Source organism: Sinocyclocheilus anshuiensis, unplaced genomic scaffold, assembly GCF_001515605.1.
Source record: "Sinocyclocheilus anshuiensis isolate Anshui unplaced genomic scaffold, SAMN03320099.WGS_v1.1 scaffold328, whole genome shotgun sequence".
Classification (NCBI taxonomy): Eukaryota; Metazoa; Chordata; class Actinopteri; order Cypriniformes; family Cyprinidae; genus Sinocyclocheilus; species Sinocyclocheilus anshuiensis.
Genome location: NW_015558621.1, coordinates 460,379 through 478,759, shown reverse-complemented (window position 1 = coordinate 478,759; position 18,381 = coordinate 460,379). Strand labels below are relative to the sequence as shown.

Here is an 18,381-nt window from a genome sequence, read left to right as displayed (position 1 = left end):
TGAACGAAGGTCTTACGGGTTTGAAACGACATGAGGGTGAGTAATTAATGACAGAATTCTCATTTATGGGTGAACTAACCCTTTAAGGATGAAATGTGAATTATCTTTGTTTGTTTCTCTGCTGTACCTGGTGTGAATATGTGTTTTGTCCACCACACTGGCTGGCCGGTAGAGTTTAGCGATGACTTCAGGAGCAGGTGAGGGCAAGCTGACAGACAGCATTTTATACACGGCCTCAGTCTTCGGAGAATCAGCAAAATGAGCCGGCATGCCATTGTACAGAGCTTGAACAGAGCCTACATCCAGATAAAACAATAACATTGATCATGATAAATGTTTCTTGAGCACCAATTCAGCATATTAGAATGATTTTTGAAGGATTGAAGACTGGAGTAATGACTGCTGAAAATTCAGCCTTGCATATCATAGGATCATAGGAATAAACTACATTTTAAAATGTATTAAAACTGTTATTTTAAATTGTAATAATATTTCACAATATTACTGTTTTTACTGTATTTTCAATAAAAAGTATACAAAAGCATTAAAAAGTCTTGCTGACTCCAAACTTTTGAATAATAGTGTATTAAAAGCTTCTTTAATGTGTTATTTTGTGCACCTGCGGTTAGAGGAACATCTGTAAGATCATACAGCTCTTCTGAGGAATCTTTGTCTTTCTTTTTCTTTTTCTCCTCAACAGGACGGAGCAAGGAGAGCTCCTCTGGGTGACGTAAATCTGAAAGCAAGATAGATTCGTTTTTGGAAATGGTAAGCTGAAACTTAGTAACAGATTGCTTATAGAGGGGGTGTTGGATCCAAGCTTGATCCTTCACTTACTGAGAACCCTGCAGATGCCCATGACTGTGCGAAATACAGGACTGGAGAAACAAGCTCGCATTTTCAGCGTAGCCCCATTCGGCAAGCCCAGTCGCAGAGGCTTGTGCTGTGGGGTGAAGACAAGGCGAGCATCTGCGTGGACCCCACATTTGTCCAGTGTCCAGCCGGTCCGCAGCAGCCACTGCTGCTTCTGCTCCCACCACAGGGAATGATCGGACCAGTCCTTCTTCAGATCTAGAAATAAGACACAAGAACATCTCACATGGTAAATAAAGATTTAGGAACCATACTTAATTCTAAACACAGTTTTTATTAATATGGGATAATTTGTTGTCCTGTTGATAATATGGGGTATCATTTGGGGTAGGTAAAGTTTTTGAAAGAAGTCACTCATGCTTACCAAAGCTGCATTTATTAGATCAAAAATACAGAGAGAAAAAAAACATGATATTGTAAAACATTCTTGCAATTTTAACCGGTTTTCTAAAATATTTTAAAATGAAATTTTCAGCTGTCATTACTCTAGTCTTCAGTGTCACATGATCCTTCAAGAATCATTCTGACATGCTGATTTGGTGTTTAAAAAACATGTCTTTTGATTGTTAATGTTGAAAACAGTTAATATTTTTGTTGAAATCATGATATATATTGTGTTCATGATTCTTTAATGAATATAAAGTTCCAAAGAACAGCATTTATTTGAAATTGAAATCTATACTAAGAATGTAAAAGTCACTTTACTGTCACTTTCAACCAATTTAATGCTTCCTTGCTCAATAAAAATATTAATTTCTTTAAAAAAAAATCATACTGATCAGAAACTTTTTAATGGTGGTACATGTAAATCGAATGTGTGTCATGTTGCTGTTATAGTATGTGCACAAAAAAGCAAATATAATAGCCTATATAATATAATAGCCTATATTTGAAGCATCTAGAGCATAACTCACTGGTCTGCTCAACTAATTTGAGAATAACTCCGCCAATGTGCAGATCAGAGGTCACGCTGATTTGATAGGGTGGGGCATCAGGACCAAGATCTTTCACTGTGACTGTAAGGTCCCACGCTGCCATACTGCTGCCAAGAGATACCAAAAATATGGAAACAGTGAGGTTTGATCAGACATAAGCTGTTCTGTACACTGGTCCATTATTCTATTTAAAAGCATCAAAGTTTTGAGCATGGACCAAACTTTAAAACGCATGATGAGTAGCTGTATATCACATGCTTAGCATGATCATACTCATGGTAATGGTGGTGACACATCACCAGATCATGCTTCATCTACCCTGTGAGTCAGTGTGATCATGCCGTTTGCTCCTAGTTAAGTTTACTGAGGCTGATACTTCCCATTTATACACATTTCCTTTTTTGGTCAAGTGTCTAATCCACCAATGCATGTAATTGTGTGTATATATATTGGTCGTGTGGGTGTGTGTGTGTGATATTTCTGAAAATAGTTAACTGAAACTGAAAACTGAAATAGACCCAAACTCAATAAACATAAAAAAATATTATTTAATGACTCAGCTTCATGTCATTTAAACTTCACAATAAAATAAATTAATGTAGACACAAAACTGCAAAATAGGGCAATGTGTAGTAAACACCTTTAGATAATATAGTTTATACAATTAAAATGCTTTAGATGTAATTTAACCACCTTAATATTGTATTATATTGTACATTTTTACATCTTAAAGTGACTACAGAACTATCTCACTGTTTTTGTTTTAAATTACTCACTGTTATAATAGCTCAAAATTTTATTTAAAATAATTATAATTTTGTTACCTTGTCTGTTTGGCTCTGGATTTGCCGATGATAGTCTCTCTCTCTTGTGCGGTCAATTAAATGCTGGTAGGTCTCTTTATGAGATACACAAACACACACTCATATAGACAAGACCCCTCTGCTGTGTAAAATCAGTTGTGGTTTTTAAGGGTGTCAGAGCTGACAGAAAAGGGTGTTCCTCTTTTCTTGGCTTCCGTGTAACGGAACTGTGTATGACTGTGTTGTTTTCACACTAAATGCACTCTTACACAATACAACAAAAACTCATGTTATATGGGCATGAAAGTACAGCCTAGACCGCAGAGTGTATTGTTGTTTTTCACAGTGTAAGATGGTGCTATAATCAAATTATTGATTTTTATCCATTGAAACAATATAAAAGAGGCTTCTGTAGAGTCTTTATTTAGCCAACATTGAGAAAAGAAGAGATACTGAAATGGGTATATGGGATACACAAAAATCCTATTTCAATTTCATATTCATCTAAATCTGTTTTATATTAATTGAGAGTAAATGCAATATTTGTACATTAAAAAACTTTACCTGTTCGAGACAGCAGAGCTCACAATTATTATGCAAATTTTCCAGCTTGTATTTGTTTTAGAAATGAATAAATAAATGGATAAACATTATACACTGCCAGACAAAAGTTTGAAAGTAGTCTCTTATTTTCACCAAGCATGCATTTATGAAAAATCTACAGTTTAAAGACATTGCTTTCTATTATAATATATTTTAAAATTTAATTTATTCCTGTGATGGCATAGCTGAATTTTTAGCAGCCATAACTCCAATCTTAAGTGTCACATTATATCAGAATCAGAATCAGAAAGAGTTTTATTACCAAGTATGTTTACACACAAGGAATTTGACGACGACAGGAGCTTCCAGTGTAGAAGAAAGTATGGACATAGTGCAAACATACATGATAGTGCAGACATACATAGGAATAACACAGTAGGAATAGAATGCTATTGCTACTATTACCAATACAAATGGTTAAGAAACGAAAAATAGTCAGTTACAGCGCCTACATTCATATCAAGTGTAATCCAAAATCAGGACGTTGACAAAACTTAATGTCAATTGTACTAGTCAAACCAAAATTAGGCTATTAGTAACAGGACAGCTTGACTAAAAGATTGCGCTTACAGCATCGTGCCGCTAGATGTCAGTAAAGGATGAATTATGTTTATCCGGAACAGTCCAAATAACGAAAAGCGCTGGCGAGTGAATTCACGGACCCCTACATATTGGTATAGTCCCGTCTGCTTTCATTGTCAGACAGTTGAGTTTCAATTTCACTATTGTTATTTCAAATAAACTGTAAACTGCTTGTTACAACAGATTCCATATCGCAACAAGGATAAAATCAAGGCACAGACGGGAGACATTGGGCCTTTAAACTTTAGATCTGCCAGCTGTCAAGACAGAGACCATGGCGTTTCAGATGTCAAAACTTGCTGCTCGTGTTTGGCTCTCCAAAAGCGTTGGGTTCACATCCAGCGCTGGGAACAGATGTCCGACTCTCGATTTGATCAGCAGACTTGCACATCGCTCCCTTCATGCGCTCAAAGCGCTGCCCTCCCCGGGGCTCTTACGTAAAGCAGACAGGTGGGAGAAGGTTTCCACGGCCTCAAAGTCACTTCACAGGCGGAGTGGAGGGGCTGTTAAGCCGCACCGCATCACCGGGGTTGTAGTGGGCGCCGTGGGGGGTCTCTGCTGCGGCGCTGGCCTCTCTGAGCACGAGCTGAACCTGGACTCAGAGAGCAGCGACTGGACAGAGGCGAAGAGTGAGTCCCTCCCTCTCCAGAGATCAGAGCCACTGTCCAGCACACACTATTAAGATATATTATTATTATATCAGGGTGATCCGGCTCTTGCGTAACACTGAAGGACTTTAATTAGCAAATGACTGCACATTATCCCAATTATCTATCTATCTATCTCTGTCTGTCTGTCTGTCTGTCTGTCTATCTACACTGTAAAAAAATCTATCTCTACACTGTAAAAAAAAAATCCGTAAAATTTACTGTAAAAAAACTGGCAGCTGTGGTTGCCAAACTTTTACTATAAAAATATGGTAGCAACATTTTAGGTTTTACAGACTTAAATTTACATTTAAAAACCGTATTTCATATAAAAATATGATATTAAAATACCAACCTACTCAAAATACTGAAATCTGTTTAGTACCTTTAGTAATACACTGATAACCATCAAAACATGTGGTCATGAGAAAATCACATGATGAACCAAAGCTCATCACAAACAGCTGTTCCACAAGCTGAGAAAGAAAACAATAATATATGAAGAGTTTATTTGCAAAAACAGATAACTCAATTTTTTTAAATTTTCAAAAATCACGTTTTTTATTATATCATGTTTTTAGTGTGTTAGTTAGCTGTATTTTTGTAGTTATTTTTACTTGATCAAAATAATCCAACTGCAGTTTGATTGAGATTAATTGGAATGCACAATGAAAAAACATGATTTTTGAAAATAGTTAAAAATGGAGTTATCTGTTTTTGCAAATTAACTCTTCATATATAGAAAGTGCGCTGTGTCATTCACACAGATACTAAACACCATCATAGTAACACACATGAAACTGAAATAAGGCAATACACATGAATTTAACATTATTTGTAAGATAAATGCCTAATGTACACAACTGATAAGAAAAAGTAAAAAGAAGAAACAGTTATTTCAATGAAAAAACATCAAACATGAAATGTAACATGGAATTCTGGCTTCCAAAAACTGTATTTTAGCGTAAAATTACATGAAATGTCCATTAAAGTTTTTCACTGTATATAGTGAGGGAAATTACCGTTAACCAATTAATACGTTTTTACTATAGCATTTTTACAGTCTTTTACCATTAAAATCGTGACCATTTTTACAGTGGTCTGTCTATCTATTGGAACTATTTGAACTTTAAGTCTAGTCTCAAGCCAACATCAACATTTTCTGTTTTAACCAATCAGAATCACTGTATTTATCAATATCAATAAACTGAGCCCTGAAATTTCTAAATGAAAATCAAATAGTGTTTCATTTGATTTATTTTGTATGACTTGGTTTGCATATTTGTCTTTGGTAGAAAAGCTTTGCTCCATAAGGAGAAGAGGAGGGAAATGTACAGGGTTGACTTCATTCCTCTGGAGAAGATTCCTGTCTGGAGTCCATCAGGTGAACAAAACACACTAAAACACTCATCATGTATAATAATAATAGAAAAAGAGAATCTTTTTGTTTTAATCCTGAACCAATTGAACCTGTTTGGAGTCATTCATGAAGATATGAATAGATTGTTGTATGTAGACCAACTTATATGAGGGTTGTTTTGTGTAAATACATGACAACTGTGTGCTTCTTTTTAGGTGACTCCTCTTGTAAGCCTCGGTACAAATTCAATGAAGAGCTGAATGAGAAAATATCCCTCTTCAGTGGTGATATCACAAAACTGGAGATCGATGCAATCACCAACGCAGGTGAGAAACGAAGTATAGGAAAATTCATAGTCTGCATTACCTGGTCTGCCAAACTATTTTATTGTTCCCAAGTATGCTTGTGCCTGGCTGTATATCATAAACTTAAAACACAGATTCAGCAGTTTATGTTTAAGATAATTTTTGCACAAAGAGTCTTGGTCATTTTTTTTGTAATGAATTGTTTTTCCATAATTGCAAGTCATTTTTGTTGAAAATATGCAATACGCAGGAGGATTTGTCATAGTTGAGCTTTAGTGCTTTTTCTCTGAATGAACACTGCCCTATATATTAAGGCAGTGAATCTTTCATCTTCTTGGTTTGCAGGACTAAATGTCTTTGAGTTCAGAAAGCACTTCAATAGAGCAAAGAAAAACCCCTTCTCAGCCATATTGCTCTTTTTCCAGTACTAATAAAAGATGCCTTTTAGAAAGCAGAAATCATCAGCCATCCTCATCGGTAGATGTCATGTCACTAGGTGGAGATAGAGCTTACTGTCTGTGTGTGGTATCCAGTCAGTCCCTTTGTAGACACACCTGAAGGTTTCGTAACATTCATCTGCATTTGTGAGTTTGTTTTTGGCAGTTGCAGAACAAAGTGACTTTCAGTGACTTTCAAGCTTTTTCACATTTGCATCCTTTAAATAGCTAAAGAGACAAGTCAAGCACTAAGATGACAGACTAAAAATTCTCTCAGTTGCATGCACCTGCAAGCTTTAGTCAGAATAGCTATATTTAATTTTGCCAAAGGAAACAGAGGGACAGATTTTCTGTTGTGTACATTGGTGTCAGTTGTTCAATACTGAAGTACATCATTCCAAAAGATTGATTGTAAAAATTAGCTGTGAACTAAGACTTTAGGTCTTTAAGTACATTTATCCCTCACAATCTTGTTTCAGTCGTGTTAAAATAAATATGTCGTCTACCTGAACTGAGGTCCATTTTAGGTCAGGAAATGAATCAATTTGATAATTAATATGCTGCTATTAAAGTCAGCATTTCAAGATATTTAGCATATTGACATTAGCATATTCATACAGCGTTAGTAGAGTGCTCAGGTTTATTATTTCTCCATCATCAGCTCTAAGCTGCCATAAAGCAAAGCAGTGACTGGTTAATGTTTTAGCAGTCGTATTACCACAAGACTTTATGCCTACTGCTAGTCGGCCTAATGGAGCTCATTGAAACAGGTGTGCAGAGAGATTGTTTTCAGACTTGTTTGGAACATGAGCAAAAAGAGAAGAAGTGGGCGAGGAGAAAAAGAAGCTGAAAAGGCAAAGGACTAAGAGTGGGCATGGAGAGAAAAAGAGGAGTTTGTCTGACAGGGCATTGATTCATCTCTCCCAGTTGACGCATTGATCGGCTGGCCGTAGCAGGTCTCGGTGTAAAAGCGTGAGGATTAACAGACTGTCCAGTGGTCATTAATTTAGAGGTTGCAATGAACTTCCCAGTACTGCTAAGTGTGCATCTCACTCACCAAAGTACCCAAGTGAACACAAGCATGCACTGTAAGAGGATTGTACTTGTATGTTTTTGTAGCATGTTGCTTTAAAGATTTTGCAGGTGTTAACTAATTTCATTCACATTTTGATGAAAGATTATAAAGGCAAAATTGTTTGTTTCTTGAATAGCATGCATGTGCTGTTCACAAGAAGGATGTTGTGTATTAAAAGAGTAGTGAGTTAACTTTTAGTACATTTTGGATTTTTTTTAAATGTAAGATTTATGTATTTGAGTTGTACGTAAAATTGTATTACACAGTTTTAACATAAACTAATTAATTTAATATGATGAATATTTTTCAGTCATACATAAATGAAAGATTCCGGAATCAAAAAATCATGGCATAGCATGGCATGGCATGGCATTATTAACTATTTTCTTTTATTAGATTTGAATAATCATATTTTTTAAAATGATTGCATTTGATTAATATGCTTTGAATCAGCATCTATTAAATTTATTCAGTTAAAAAGTATAAACATGGTTAAAATATGATTAACTTCAAATAGTTAAAATGTATGAGACTCAGATGAATTGGATTTTTTTGATGATAAGTACTATTTAAACAGTCTGTTTTAGTAATATTACATAAATCTTACAAGTTTCGTTTATGTATGAATGGCAAATATGCATTACATTAAGTTTATTAGTTTATGGTAAAACTTTGTAATCAAAACAGATGGAAATTGTATATGCAATTCAAATGTCAAATTTAAGCTTTTAATATTTTTTGAGTGCAGCACATTAATGTGAAGTATGCATGTACTGTTCAAAGAAACACACCCTTATCTGTATTATTATAGTGTATATAATTCAGTGATCATGCATTTGATTAGTCACCTTTCAAATGTTACAGTCCAGTGATTATTTCTGTTGCATTTATCTTTACCTTTTCATTTGTGGAAGCTGCAGGGGTAAGCAGGATTTTTGGCAAAGGGGCCACATTGAATTTTAAATGGAGAGTGGGGAGGGCACAATAAAATTACCTTGGAGATGCAATGTTCTTCACGATTGGATCTTCTAAAAGCTGATAGAAGTCTATGTGCTCATTCTAATAAATGGCACACAGTTTTCTGAAGTATGTCTGACTAATGGGGCCACTCAGTTCATTTTTTGCACTACCTTCAGTATTGCTCTACAAAGGTACATTCAACAAGGTTTATTTTACATCCTCCCTGGAGAGTTTATGATTCAAATGTACACAATGGTAAGCTAAGAGCCTTAGCCTCTTAGAAACATTATAGGAAAAGTTAATATTCCCAGGTTATTGTGCTTTTCATTAAAACATTTTTTTTATTTAGTAGTTGCAGTACACAGAGGAATCACTATCAAGGGAAATGTGTCATGCTCATGTGTGCATATTATAGAAAACTGTCATGAAACATCTAATATTAAGTTAGATGCTACTGAGTGGTTGCCTGGATCTAACAAGTATCATGTTTCCTGGTCCTAGAGCCCCCCAGTGACTACACATTTTGGACGTCTTGCTTATCTGACACACTCATTTAAGGTCTTCGAGTCTCTACTAAAAAGTCGATGTCTTGAATCAGGTATCTTTGACTAGGGAGACATACAAAATGTGCAGTGTTGGATATACACCGCAACCAGGTTTGAGTAACAGGTCTGAGTTTGATTAAAATGTATCACTGATGTAATTAGCACCAAGCAATGACTTTCCTTTGAACAGAATATAGCACTGGAGATTGATAATCTCCAACATGTAGTTAGATGTTTGGTGGCACCTTTCACAGTAGAGAGAGAGAACATGCTCATGGTTGCCATATTGGGTAAACTGCGTGAAATACTGGGCAGGTTGTGCAGGTTTAAAGCACTGATTGAGTATTTTGGTTTGGATCCTTCATTACATTTTGCTGGAGGCACGCTAGATGCTACTGAGTGATAACAGAGCTATTGAATGACAAAACATTTTTTGATAATTGACGTGTGGGCTGGATTAAACCACGTTGAGGGCCATAGTTTGCCCCTGTGTGTGCTAGACTCTTATGAAGGTCAGAATTAAACAACCGTTTACTGAGCAAAAATGTACAAACACATTCTTTGAAACTTTGAGAACTCAATCAGTCAATACGGAGAGTGATGGAGAGGTGGGCTGGAGTAGGGAGGACTGTTTGTCTGTTGTTCTCAATAAAGATTGGATTTACAATAACATTGCCTCCACCCCCTGTCCTCTCTCTCCTCCCTCTCACAACATTTTACAGCTCTTGGCTTCAAGATCTGCCCTATAAAACACCGTAAACATAAAATCCACAAGCACTTAGGAACTGTCCTTCCGAGAGCAGGGGTGGAGGGAGGGATAAACATTCTTTTTACGCCACTAGCCATCCATCGCTCTGTCAATCCACCCATCCATCTAGTTAGTGGGAGAGGATATACTGTCCTGTATTGGTTTATTAAGATGCATTACATTGTGAATAGTGTATTGTGATTGGGTTTGTGAGAGAAAAAAACCCCCACATGCCCTTGTCAGTTTTACAACTGAAAAGTACACAAAAAGAAAAAAAAAGTTATTATTATTAGGAGAGGGTTATGATGTAGGATCATAACCTCAAAACTGAATAAAAAGTGTTGTTTAATGAAGATTATTTGGAGTGTTGCCTCACAATGTTTGCTCATGGGAGAAATTGCATTCGTCCTCCATGTTTAGTCTGCTGGGAATTAAAAACGAGTGTCAGTGTTCGGAGTTACAGATAAGCGATATTCCAGACAGATACAGAAACCATCCCAGATAAGAGTGACGCCATGTAGTATAGATTAAAATGGAACTAAGAGTTTTTATTCAATTTCTTAAAAATATAAAAAAAACGAAATTGGATGGATTTGATTGAATTTCTGTATTATAAAAAGCAGCAAAAGAAAGTGGAGGGAACTCTATCTTTACCCTCAGCCAGAAAAATAGCCCCACAGATAGAGGAGAGAGGCCTGACAGAGGATGAGAATGAAGAGAGTAATGCTGCATTTCTGTCTGCGCAGTTTTAGCCTTCACTGCCGGGTAAGACAGTATGCATAATTCACACTGATATGTCTTCCTTTCACAGAAAGCTTGTGATATTCACACAGCTTTAGCAGGGAGTGTGGATAGTGCCACACAGGCGTATGTAAAATGTGTAGACATCTCTAAATAGGTCTGAAAATGCAGCTTATTTGTCAAAGAGCATAAGCCATTAAATCTGTTATCTGTTGCAAATGAAGCTCAGCATCCTTAGCTGGTGGTTCAGACCCCTCTCACCAGCGTAGGCGAATTTAAAATGAGTTCACACTGAGAAATCTCACATCTCTCAGCATATGCCACATTGTTGCTAATTGGAAACCAAGCTTGTTGAAGGGAAATGGTTGTCACACACACAACCTTAATAAATTCATTCTGTCTGCGTCGCTTAGAAAATGTAATTTCAATGAAATGGCTTTTCTTTTATATAGCGTTTTAGCCAATTTAGTTTGTTTTGTTGAATACTGCGGCAATTTGAAAGAAGAAAAAAGGTTTAAACATGTATTTGAACAATGAATATAAATTAAAGGAGAATATGAGCTGTTCATTCATATATTTTGAAACGTCCAGAAATTCCCAAATGTAGTCCCGTGATTGAATTCTGTTTGATGCCCAAGGCTTTAGAATCAGCTTTCAGTTACTGAACCTTTAATGATATGAATGATTTAGGATAAAAAAAAAGAAAGATCTGAGCATGTTTGCAGAATGGCAAGCCTCATAGCAATTATTTTAGGCCTCGTTAAAAGCCTCCCATCTATACCGTTCTCTCACAATCAATCGCCACTTTAGCTCCAATGAAGGAATGTGAAATTGTTGGTCTCCTCTCAGTCTAATTAGTCTAATTGACCCGATGTGGTAAATGCAGGGAAAAGAGGTATGCGGTTCATCAGGGACGACTTCTGAGAGTTGCTGCTGCTGTTTGGAAAGGTGCAATTGCTTGGTGTAATTGTAATTCTTAGTTTGGTTTCACTAGGTACAATGTGAGAAGTGCTGTGAAGCCCCTTGGTGTAGCTTCTCGGGATTTGATTTACCAGTAATTGGGACTTGTCAAACTCTCAAGTTAATTGTTGGGTATTGTGAAGTTGGCCTTTTAACTGGTAATTTTAGTGGCAAAAGCTGCTTTCAGGTATTCTTTGGCGGATCGTTACGGATGCTGTTACTGTGCCTTTTTCCATATGTCAGTGTCTGCAACTGTCTTCGGCTGTCTTCATGCTTAATAAGACTCAATAATTTGATGTTGCTGTGAATTGTAAATCACTATAAAAGAAGGTGCTGTTTTCCAATCATCTAGAATTACATTAATTTGAGAAATGGGTTGGGGAACAGGTGTGAATAACTAATTGAACTGTATGTTGTCTGAGAAACCGTGCTGAGGGCATCATGTGCTTTTACGTACACATTAGATGTGTTTAAAGGCCATTCTTTCTTGGATACTGTTTTCTGTGCTTCCTCCCTCTCATTATATTGATCTCTAGATTGCTTACACAGGCATTACCACACTCTCCAGATTGGAGGCATGTTTGCTCTTAAATAGACACTATCAAATTGGCTACTCTTTTCCTTATTCACTCTTCCAGCGGATGAATGTGTGCCATATATGCCTATCAATGCCACCATGGAGATTTAGCTTCATAAGGGCCTTAAGAACTGACAAGGGGATTTTGTCTAATACATGATGTGTGAATTTGATATTATTTTGAAGCACAGGGAAAATGTTTCCTTGGATTATAGGTGATATATTTCTCTCTCTCTCTCTCTCTATATATATATATATATACACATGCACATCAACAATGCGTTTCATCACAACTTTTAATGATACATATATCAACGAAAAAGATAACAAGCTTTATTTACTATTCATCATTATGTATATCCATATCTATAACGAGAGAAAGAAGTGATTTACATGGACTACTTTTTGAATAGTTCACTTTTAAAATGCATCAGAAAAAGGCTGGAAAATTGCAGATCCGGTACAGATATCCTTTTAGTGTTCCTACCTTTCTACTCTCCCGGCTAATGCTGCGTTTAAGTCACACAAAGTCAGACTGTGGAAAAAAAGTGGATTGTCTTTAATCAATTAAAGACCTTTGTTCTCTCTCTTCCTTCTTAGCCCACACACAAGATGCAGAGGTTCACAGTGTTACATATTTTATTAATCCCTGATTTCTGTTTTTCCTGCACCTCAGGGGTATAGATACACACCGTTTCACACACAAAGATTGTAATGAGCCGACATGTTAAAGTTGTCTGATCATTTGTAATTTTTTCTAGTCATCTGCTAGATTTCATGTCCATGATATTTTCTGGTATGTTCTGTATCAACAAGCCCTGCCCTTCAGTTTGCTTTTTTACATGCTAAATTGACTGCATTATCTATGTCAGCCTGTCAGTTTGGGTTCATTCATCAATTAGGGTTGCCCCCTTTCATGATTGTCTTTAAATGCCTCTTTCTGTTTAGTTTAAATGACCTCAGATTTCTTAAAGTCATTCCTTTCGTCATAATTGAAATGCATTTGTCTGTTGTTGAGCAGGTAAAACTACTGAGCTTCATATATTTTGTTTGACTGTTCTTGAAACCTTCATGTAGTGAATGAAAAATGTGATTTTTTTTTTCATAAGATATCCACTTTTTCAGTGTCTTATTTTTTTGACAAATTTTCTTTGTGAACATGAAACCTTTTTCTGTGCCTTGATCTCTTTCCTTCTCTTTCCTTTTGTCTCCTTCTACCCCACTTTTGTCACTCTCATTAAAAGAAAAGAAACCCAGTAGCAATTTGAGGTCTTTCATTGTCAAAACCATTATCACCACTGTCAGCTCTCTGGTTTGGGAACAAAGTCCTCGTGCTGCGTGCAAAAGAAATAGAGAGAATAAAGGAAAAGCCCATAAAAGGAGGGAGAGAGAACTGAGAATTAGAATTTGAATAACAGCCCCTCAAAAAGATTTCTTTTTTGTTGTTGTCGTCAGTATGCCCCAGAATGGAAAGGCATCAGTTTCCCCCAGTGCACATATACACAGTAAAGTCCAGGTAGTAAAATTATATCTATATGAACCTGGTCCCAGATCTCATCATCATCATCATCATCATCATCATCATGCTAACCCTTCAAATGAGCTAGTTTTAGGACACTGATAATCATTGTTACTAAGATGCAAAAACAGCTTAAATTATCATCTGAACATTGTTTAACATCAACACCAAGAGTGGTATCCCTGGCACTTTCTGACTATTATAGGTATTTTGAGCATGTTCCAGAGGGTTTTTTGCCCATAAAGAACAATGTTTTGAAAACAGACTAAAGGAGGCACAAAGGGTACTTTGGAATAGGGGTGTGCCGAATGAAATCCTGATTTATCCACATATCACGAGGTGTTCTTTCTGAATATTTTTATGTAACCATGTTATTGTTTTGCATCATTTATGTAGAGTGTTTGCAGTACAGTCCATATAGCATTTTTAACACCTGGTTTTGAATAGTAAGTCATATTCATTCTTGTAACATTACTAAATTACCCAATTCAATTCAATTCACTCGGAATCCTGATTTTGATTTTAAACATCTTCATGTTACACCAGTGCTCCAATAGTGAGAAAACTATACTATTTTAAGTATAAATATTTTGATTTTAAAAAATCTACTTCAAATCTTCTATCTAGTAATAAGATTTTCTGTACGATAGATGGGGGAAAATGGTCCCCTTAGAATCGGCACACCCCTACTTTAGAACCTAGGGAAAAGAACCCTTACCTAACTGCTTTACCTGATAACAGGAACAGAATAGGAAGGGGGTTATAAAAAAGACTATCACGTGTATGAGTAATCTATGTCTGGTATTCCTCCTTCTCTGTACCCTCGATTTGTTCCATAGCCTGGATTTCCTGTGTGGTTCAGGGTGCTCCTATATAGAGTTGCATTATTAGAGGGAAAGATAGTATGAATGTATGTCATATCCTCAACTTTTGCCTTGGGCTGCAAAGGCTGTTGGGTAGACATTGGTGTCATTTGAAAGCCATGAGCTCTGATTTCTAAGATGGACGTGTCTTTTATGGTTCCAGACTCAACATAGTCATCGTAGTGTTTGCTGGCACCTTGTGAGCCAACAACATCTCTACCATATACAGAATGGTCACCTTGCGCAAGGTACCCCGCACGGTGTCCGTACCAGCAGAAGATGCCAAAAATGAAGAACAAAGACACCAATGCTGTTGCACCTCCAATAATTCCAGCAAGTGGTAGGGCTGACAGTTGGTCAGTTCCTCGATCAGTGTCCTGGTCTGAAATAGGCTGCTCGAAGGGATCAGTCTCTGTTTTGGCACAAGCAGGGTGCTCATGCTCTGAGTTTGTGTTAAAGTTTAAACCCCCACTTGCTGTAAAAGAGGTTCTTTTACCATCATTTCCAGAGAGAGGCACCAAGCAGATGATGTAACTTGACTGGGGCTGTAGTTGCGTAAGTAAATACTCACGGCGATCCCCTGGTACAAGTGTTTCTGTGATTGACCCCATTGCAGGACTGTTGCCTAGTCGCAACCAGGAAAGTCTGAAGGAGGGGACTGGCTGTGAAGCCTGCCAGGTAATGTGAACTGTCTCTGGTGTGAGAGGTTTTACACTGATTAGTAATGATTTTCCTGTAACCCCATTTCCACCTCCAAGGCTGTCCTGGCTAATATCTGAATACTTGTGGCCTGGTCGTCTGGATCTGAGGGTAAAGAGAGAACCCTGCGGAAGTGGAGGGGTTGTTGTAGCTGGTGCTTGTGTCGAAAAATAACTTTTCTCCTTCTTTGCTCCATCGTTTCCAACCATTCCTCCTGCAGAATCTACGCTGACCTCACAGTCTTCCAACTGACTTGTAAGGTCCCTTAGTGCCATGCCTCTTACTCTCTCTGGTCCATGGCAAGTTAAACCTCTCACAGTCACTGATGAACCTCGCTCATGCAACCAGTCATGAAGCCAGCGGAGGTTACAGCCACAGTACCAAGGATTTCCTCGAACAAGTAATTGTGAAAGGCTGTCCAGGTCCTTGAATAAACCTCTCGGGAGAGTCGTCAAGTTGTTACCTGATAGATCCAGTTTCTGTAGCCTTCGCATGCCATCCAGGGAGCCTCGTGGCATGTGGGCTATGGCATTGTCCTGTAGATAGAGGCGAAGAAGATGCATACTTGGAAGGTTTAATGGTGGTGCCTGGAGCGAGTTACGAACCAGAGAGAGCTCTGTGAGATTAGACAGCCGTGAGAATGTATCATCTGCGATACGCTGATTTGCCAGCAGATTCCCATCAAGGAAGAGACGTCTTAGAGAGGAGAGACCTCGAAATGCATGTGTTGGAATAGTTGAAATCCGATTGTCATCTAGGCGGAGTTCCTCAAGTGATGCAGGCAGTCCTGATGGTATACTCGAGAGGTGGTTGCGTGACAAGAAAAGAAGACGCAGCCTCGGATTGTTGGCGAATGCTTTGTCTTCTATACTTACGGTTGAAACTGAATTGTCATCCATGTGAAGCTTCTCCAGTAGGGGGAGCCGTGCAAGAGCGGAACGGGGTAAAGTTCGTATATTGTTGTCCTGTAGGTGAAGTTCTCGTAGCGACGGAGGCAGATGTGTTGGAAAATCATCAAGTTCATTATCATAAAGGTAAACTACTCGCACAGTCAGTTGTCGCTCTAAAGATGTTGGTAGCCCAGCATTGTCGATGCGGTTGTTTTGCATATAGAGCACAGCTGCCGTTAATGGTAATGGTGGGATGATACTCAAGCCACGGTCATTGCAGTAAATGAAGCCATCATCGCACCGGCAAGCTGAGGGGCATGGCACGTCTCCCTGAAGCTCCGCCTCTCCAAGAGCTGCCTCCGCGGCAGCAGCTGTTGCTGCAGCAAACTCGAGGACTTCAACCAATAATGTCAGGCATAGGAGAAGTAGGAACAACCAATCGCGGAGTTCAACTAGGCTCTCTGTGGCCATAATTCCAGGCAATGTACCCCACTCTCTCTGCAGAGGTAATTTAACCCAATGTCTCAAGTCAATATTCTTGGTCAGTGTAGTAAAATGCAGGTCTTTCTTGCCCTTCTTTACTTCCAATCACAAGCCCTGTGGGAAATATAGAAAATATATATTTTTTTGGCTAAGTTTTTTTCAAAATACAGAGGTTACATTTGGTGTAGAGTTCAGTGCAATTATAAGTCCACATATCTGTTATTTAGTATGCTGTCTGACATCTGCTTAAATGTGAAGAACATTGCAAGGTGGTAAGAGGTTAGTAAGCAAGAGCAGAGAAAATCAGTCAAGCTGAACGGCTTTCTAGATAACCTTAACAGAGCAACTGACAGATAGGGAGCATTAGACATAACATTAAAATAAAAAAGGACTGAAAGAGAACAGCAAATGGATTGCGGCTGAGCTATGTAAATGAATAGTGTGGAAAAAGTTGAATGTAACGATTACATTGCTATATTATACATTGAAAATTGTAGGTGTGAGGTGGTCGTTCTGAACTTATATTAAAATGTGATTGACATTTGAGTTCCTGAAAAAACAATTACAGGTTTATTCCTGGATTGACCTTAAGTCATATTACAATTCAAATGCAGCAGGGAACTGTGTTTGAATAAATCACTAGTTTAATTTTAGCTCAAGTTTTTGAAAGTTCACAGAGGGGTCAGATAGAGTTCTCGTTTTCAGCCTGATTTGCAATTGAGATTTAGATGAAAACCACAGACGTTTACAACAAATTGACATGCATAATGGATGCTGTTTCTTGGTTGTTATTGTTTTCAAAATAGCATGAATTATTCAGAGAGACTACATAGAATACCCAACAGAGATTTCACTCTGTGTTTAACCAGTCATTGACTAGATGGCCGGGGATTGTGAATTTCCTGTGTATGTATTCTCTGTAAGCCTTGTCTGTGACTTGTTAAATAGAGGAAGGAAGGCAAAGAATATTTGCAATTTAGATGGAAATTCTTTTGTTTACCCCTATTATGGGTAATGAAAGTTTCATATTTTGGTTTTGGGAGTCCCCAACAACAGGTTGACATGCATGCAAGGTCAAAAAACACTTTCATTGTCTTATAATATGCATTTACTTTTACCTTACTTGCTCAACGACTCCCAAACGATTCGCTCAATGATTCATTTTTCCAAACCCCTCCTTTGCGTGATGCTAATCTGCGGTGATTGGTCCACATCATGCCTGTAATGCCTGATAAAGCAGCGCTTGTGAGCGCAGTGCTGCTTTGTGTACAGCGTTACTGGGGAAACAGCTATCTTTGCTCCTCTAAAAGCGGCACCTAGTGGCAAAGAATGAATTTGCATTTTCATTCAGACCAACACGAAAATACCAACAAGTGGGTGGGCAATATGCTAATGTTTCATGTTGACGTCAACATGAAACGGCTTGGGATTCATTTTAAAAATGACTCGTTTCAAAGTTGACTTTTTTTTGAGAGACAATAACTTTATACATGGTGCACTTTCAGATTTAAAGGGGTCATATGATGCAATTTCAATTTTTCCTTTTTCTTTGGAGTGTTACAAGCTCTTGATGCATAAAGAAGATCTGTAAAGTTGCAAAGACTAAAGTCTCAAATCCAAAGAGATATTCTTTATAAAAGTTAAGAGTCAACCAAGCCTACCTAAAACGGCTCATTCTAACACGCCCCCACATGTCTACGCCATGATGTGGGAAGATTTGCATAACGCCGCCCAAATGTTCACGCAAAGAAAGAAGGCGTAACTTTTATTCTCGCT

At 37.7% G+C, this 18,381-nt stretch overlaps 3 protein-coding genes across 4 annotated transcripts in view; 1 reads left to right on the top strand and 2 right to left on the bottom strand.

The window, feature by feature from the left end:
- The window catches only part of LOC107680587 (fermitin family homolog 3-like), a 7,386-nt gene extending 4,625 nt beyond the window's left edge, over positions 1 to 2,761 (bottom strand). Inside the window, exons 1-5 of one of the 2 annotated variants that reach the window (XM_016476521.1) lie at positions 2,633 to 2,761; positions 1,788 to 1,915; positions 838 to 1,071; positions 620 to 736; positions 128 to 296 (exon numbers count right to left, since the gene is read on the bottom strand). In XM_016476521.1, coding sequence (XP_016332007.1) covers positions 128 to 296; positions 620 to 736; positions 838 to 1,071; positions 1,788 to 1,911 — 644 coding nt within the window. In that variant the 5' untranslated portion in view covers positions 1,912 to 1,915; positions 2,633 to 2,761. The remainder of the gene's footprint in view (positions 1 to 127; positions 297 to 619; positions 737 to 837; positions 1,072 to 1,787; positions 1,916 to 2,632) is intronic. The other variant, XM_016476522.1, reaches the window with a different exon arrangement.
- Positions 2,762 to 3,665: 904 nt separating this feature from the next.
- The window catches only part of LOC107680663 (mono-ADP ribosylhydrolase 1), a 59,541-nt gene continuing 44,825 nt past the window's right edge, over positions 3,666 to 18,381 (top strand). Inside the window, exons 1-3 of the mRNA XM_016476667.1 lie at positions 3,666 to 4,425; positions 5,739 to 5,827; positions 6,019 to 6,129. Of these exons, the coding sequence (XP_016332153.1) occupies positions 5,773 to 5,827; positions 6,019 to 6,129 (166 nt within the window). The 5' untranslated portion in view covers positions 3,666 to 4,425; positions 5,739 to 5,772. The remainder of the gene's footprint in view (positions 4,426 to 5,738; positions 5,828 to 6,018; positions 6,130 to 18,381) is intronic.
- Positions 14,302 to 16,688, bottom strand: LOC107680662 (leucine-rich repeat transmembrane protein FLRT1-like). Its single transcript, XM_016476666.1, has one exon. It carries the CDS (start codon positions 16,591 to 16,593, stop codon positions 14,446 to 14,448), a length of 2,148 nt encoding a protein of 715 aa, XP_016332152.1. The 5' UTR covers positions 16,594 to 16,688; the 3' UTR covers positions 14,302 to 14,445.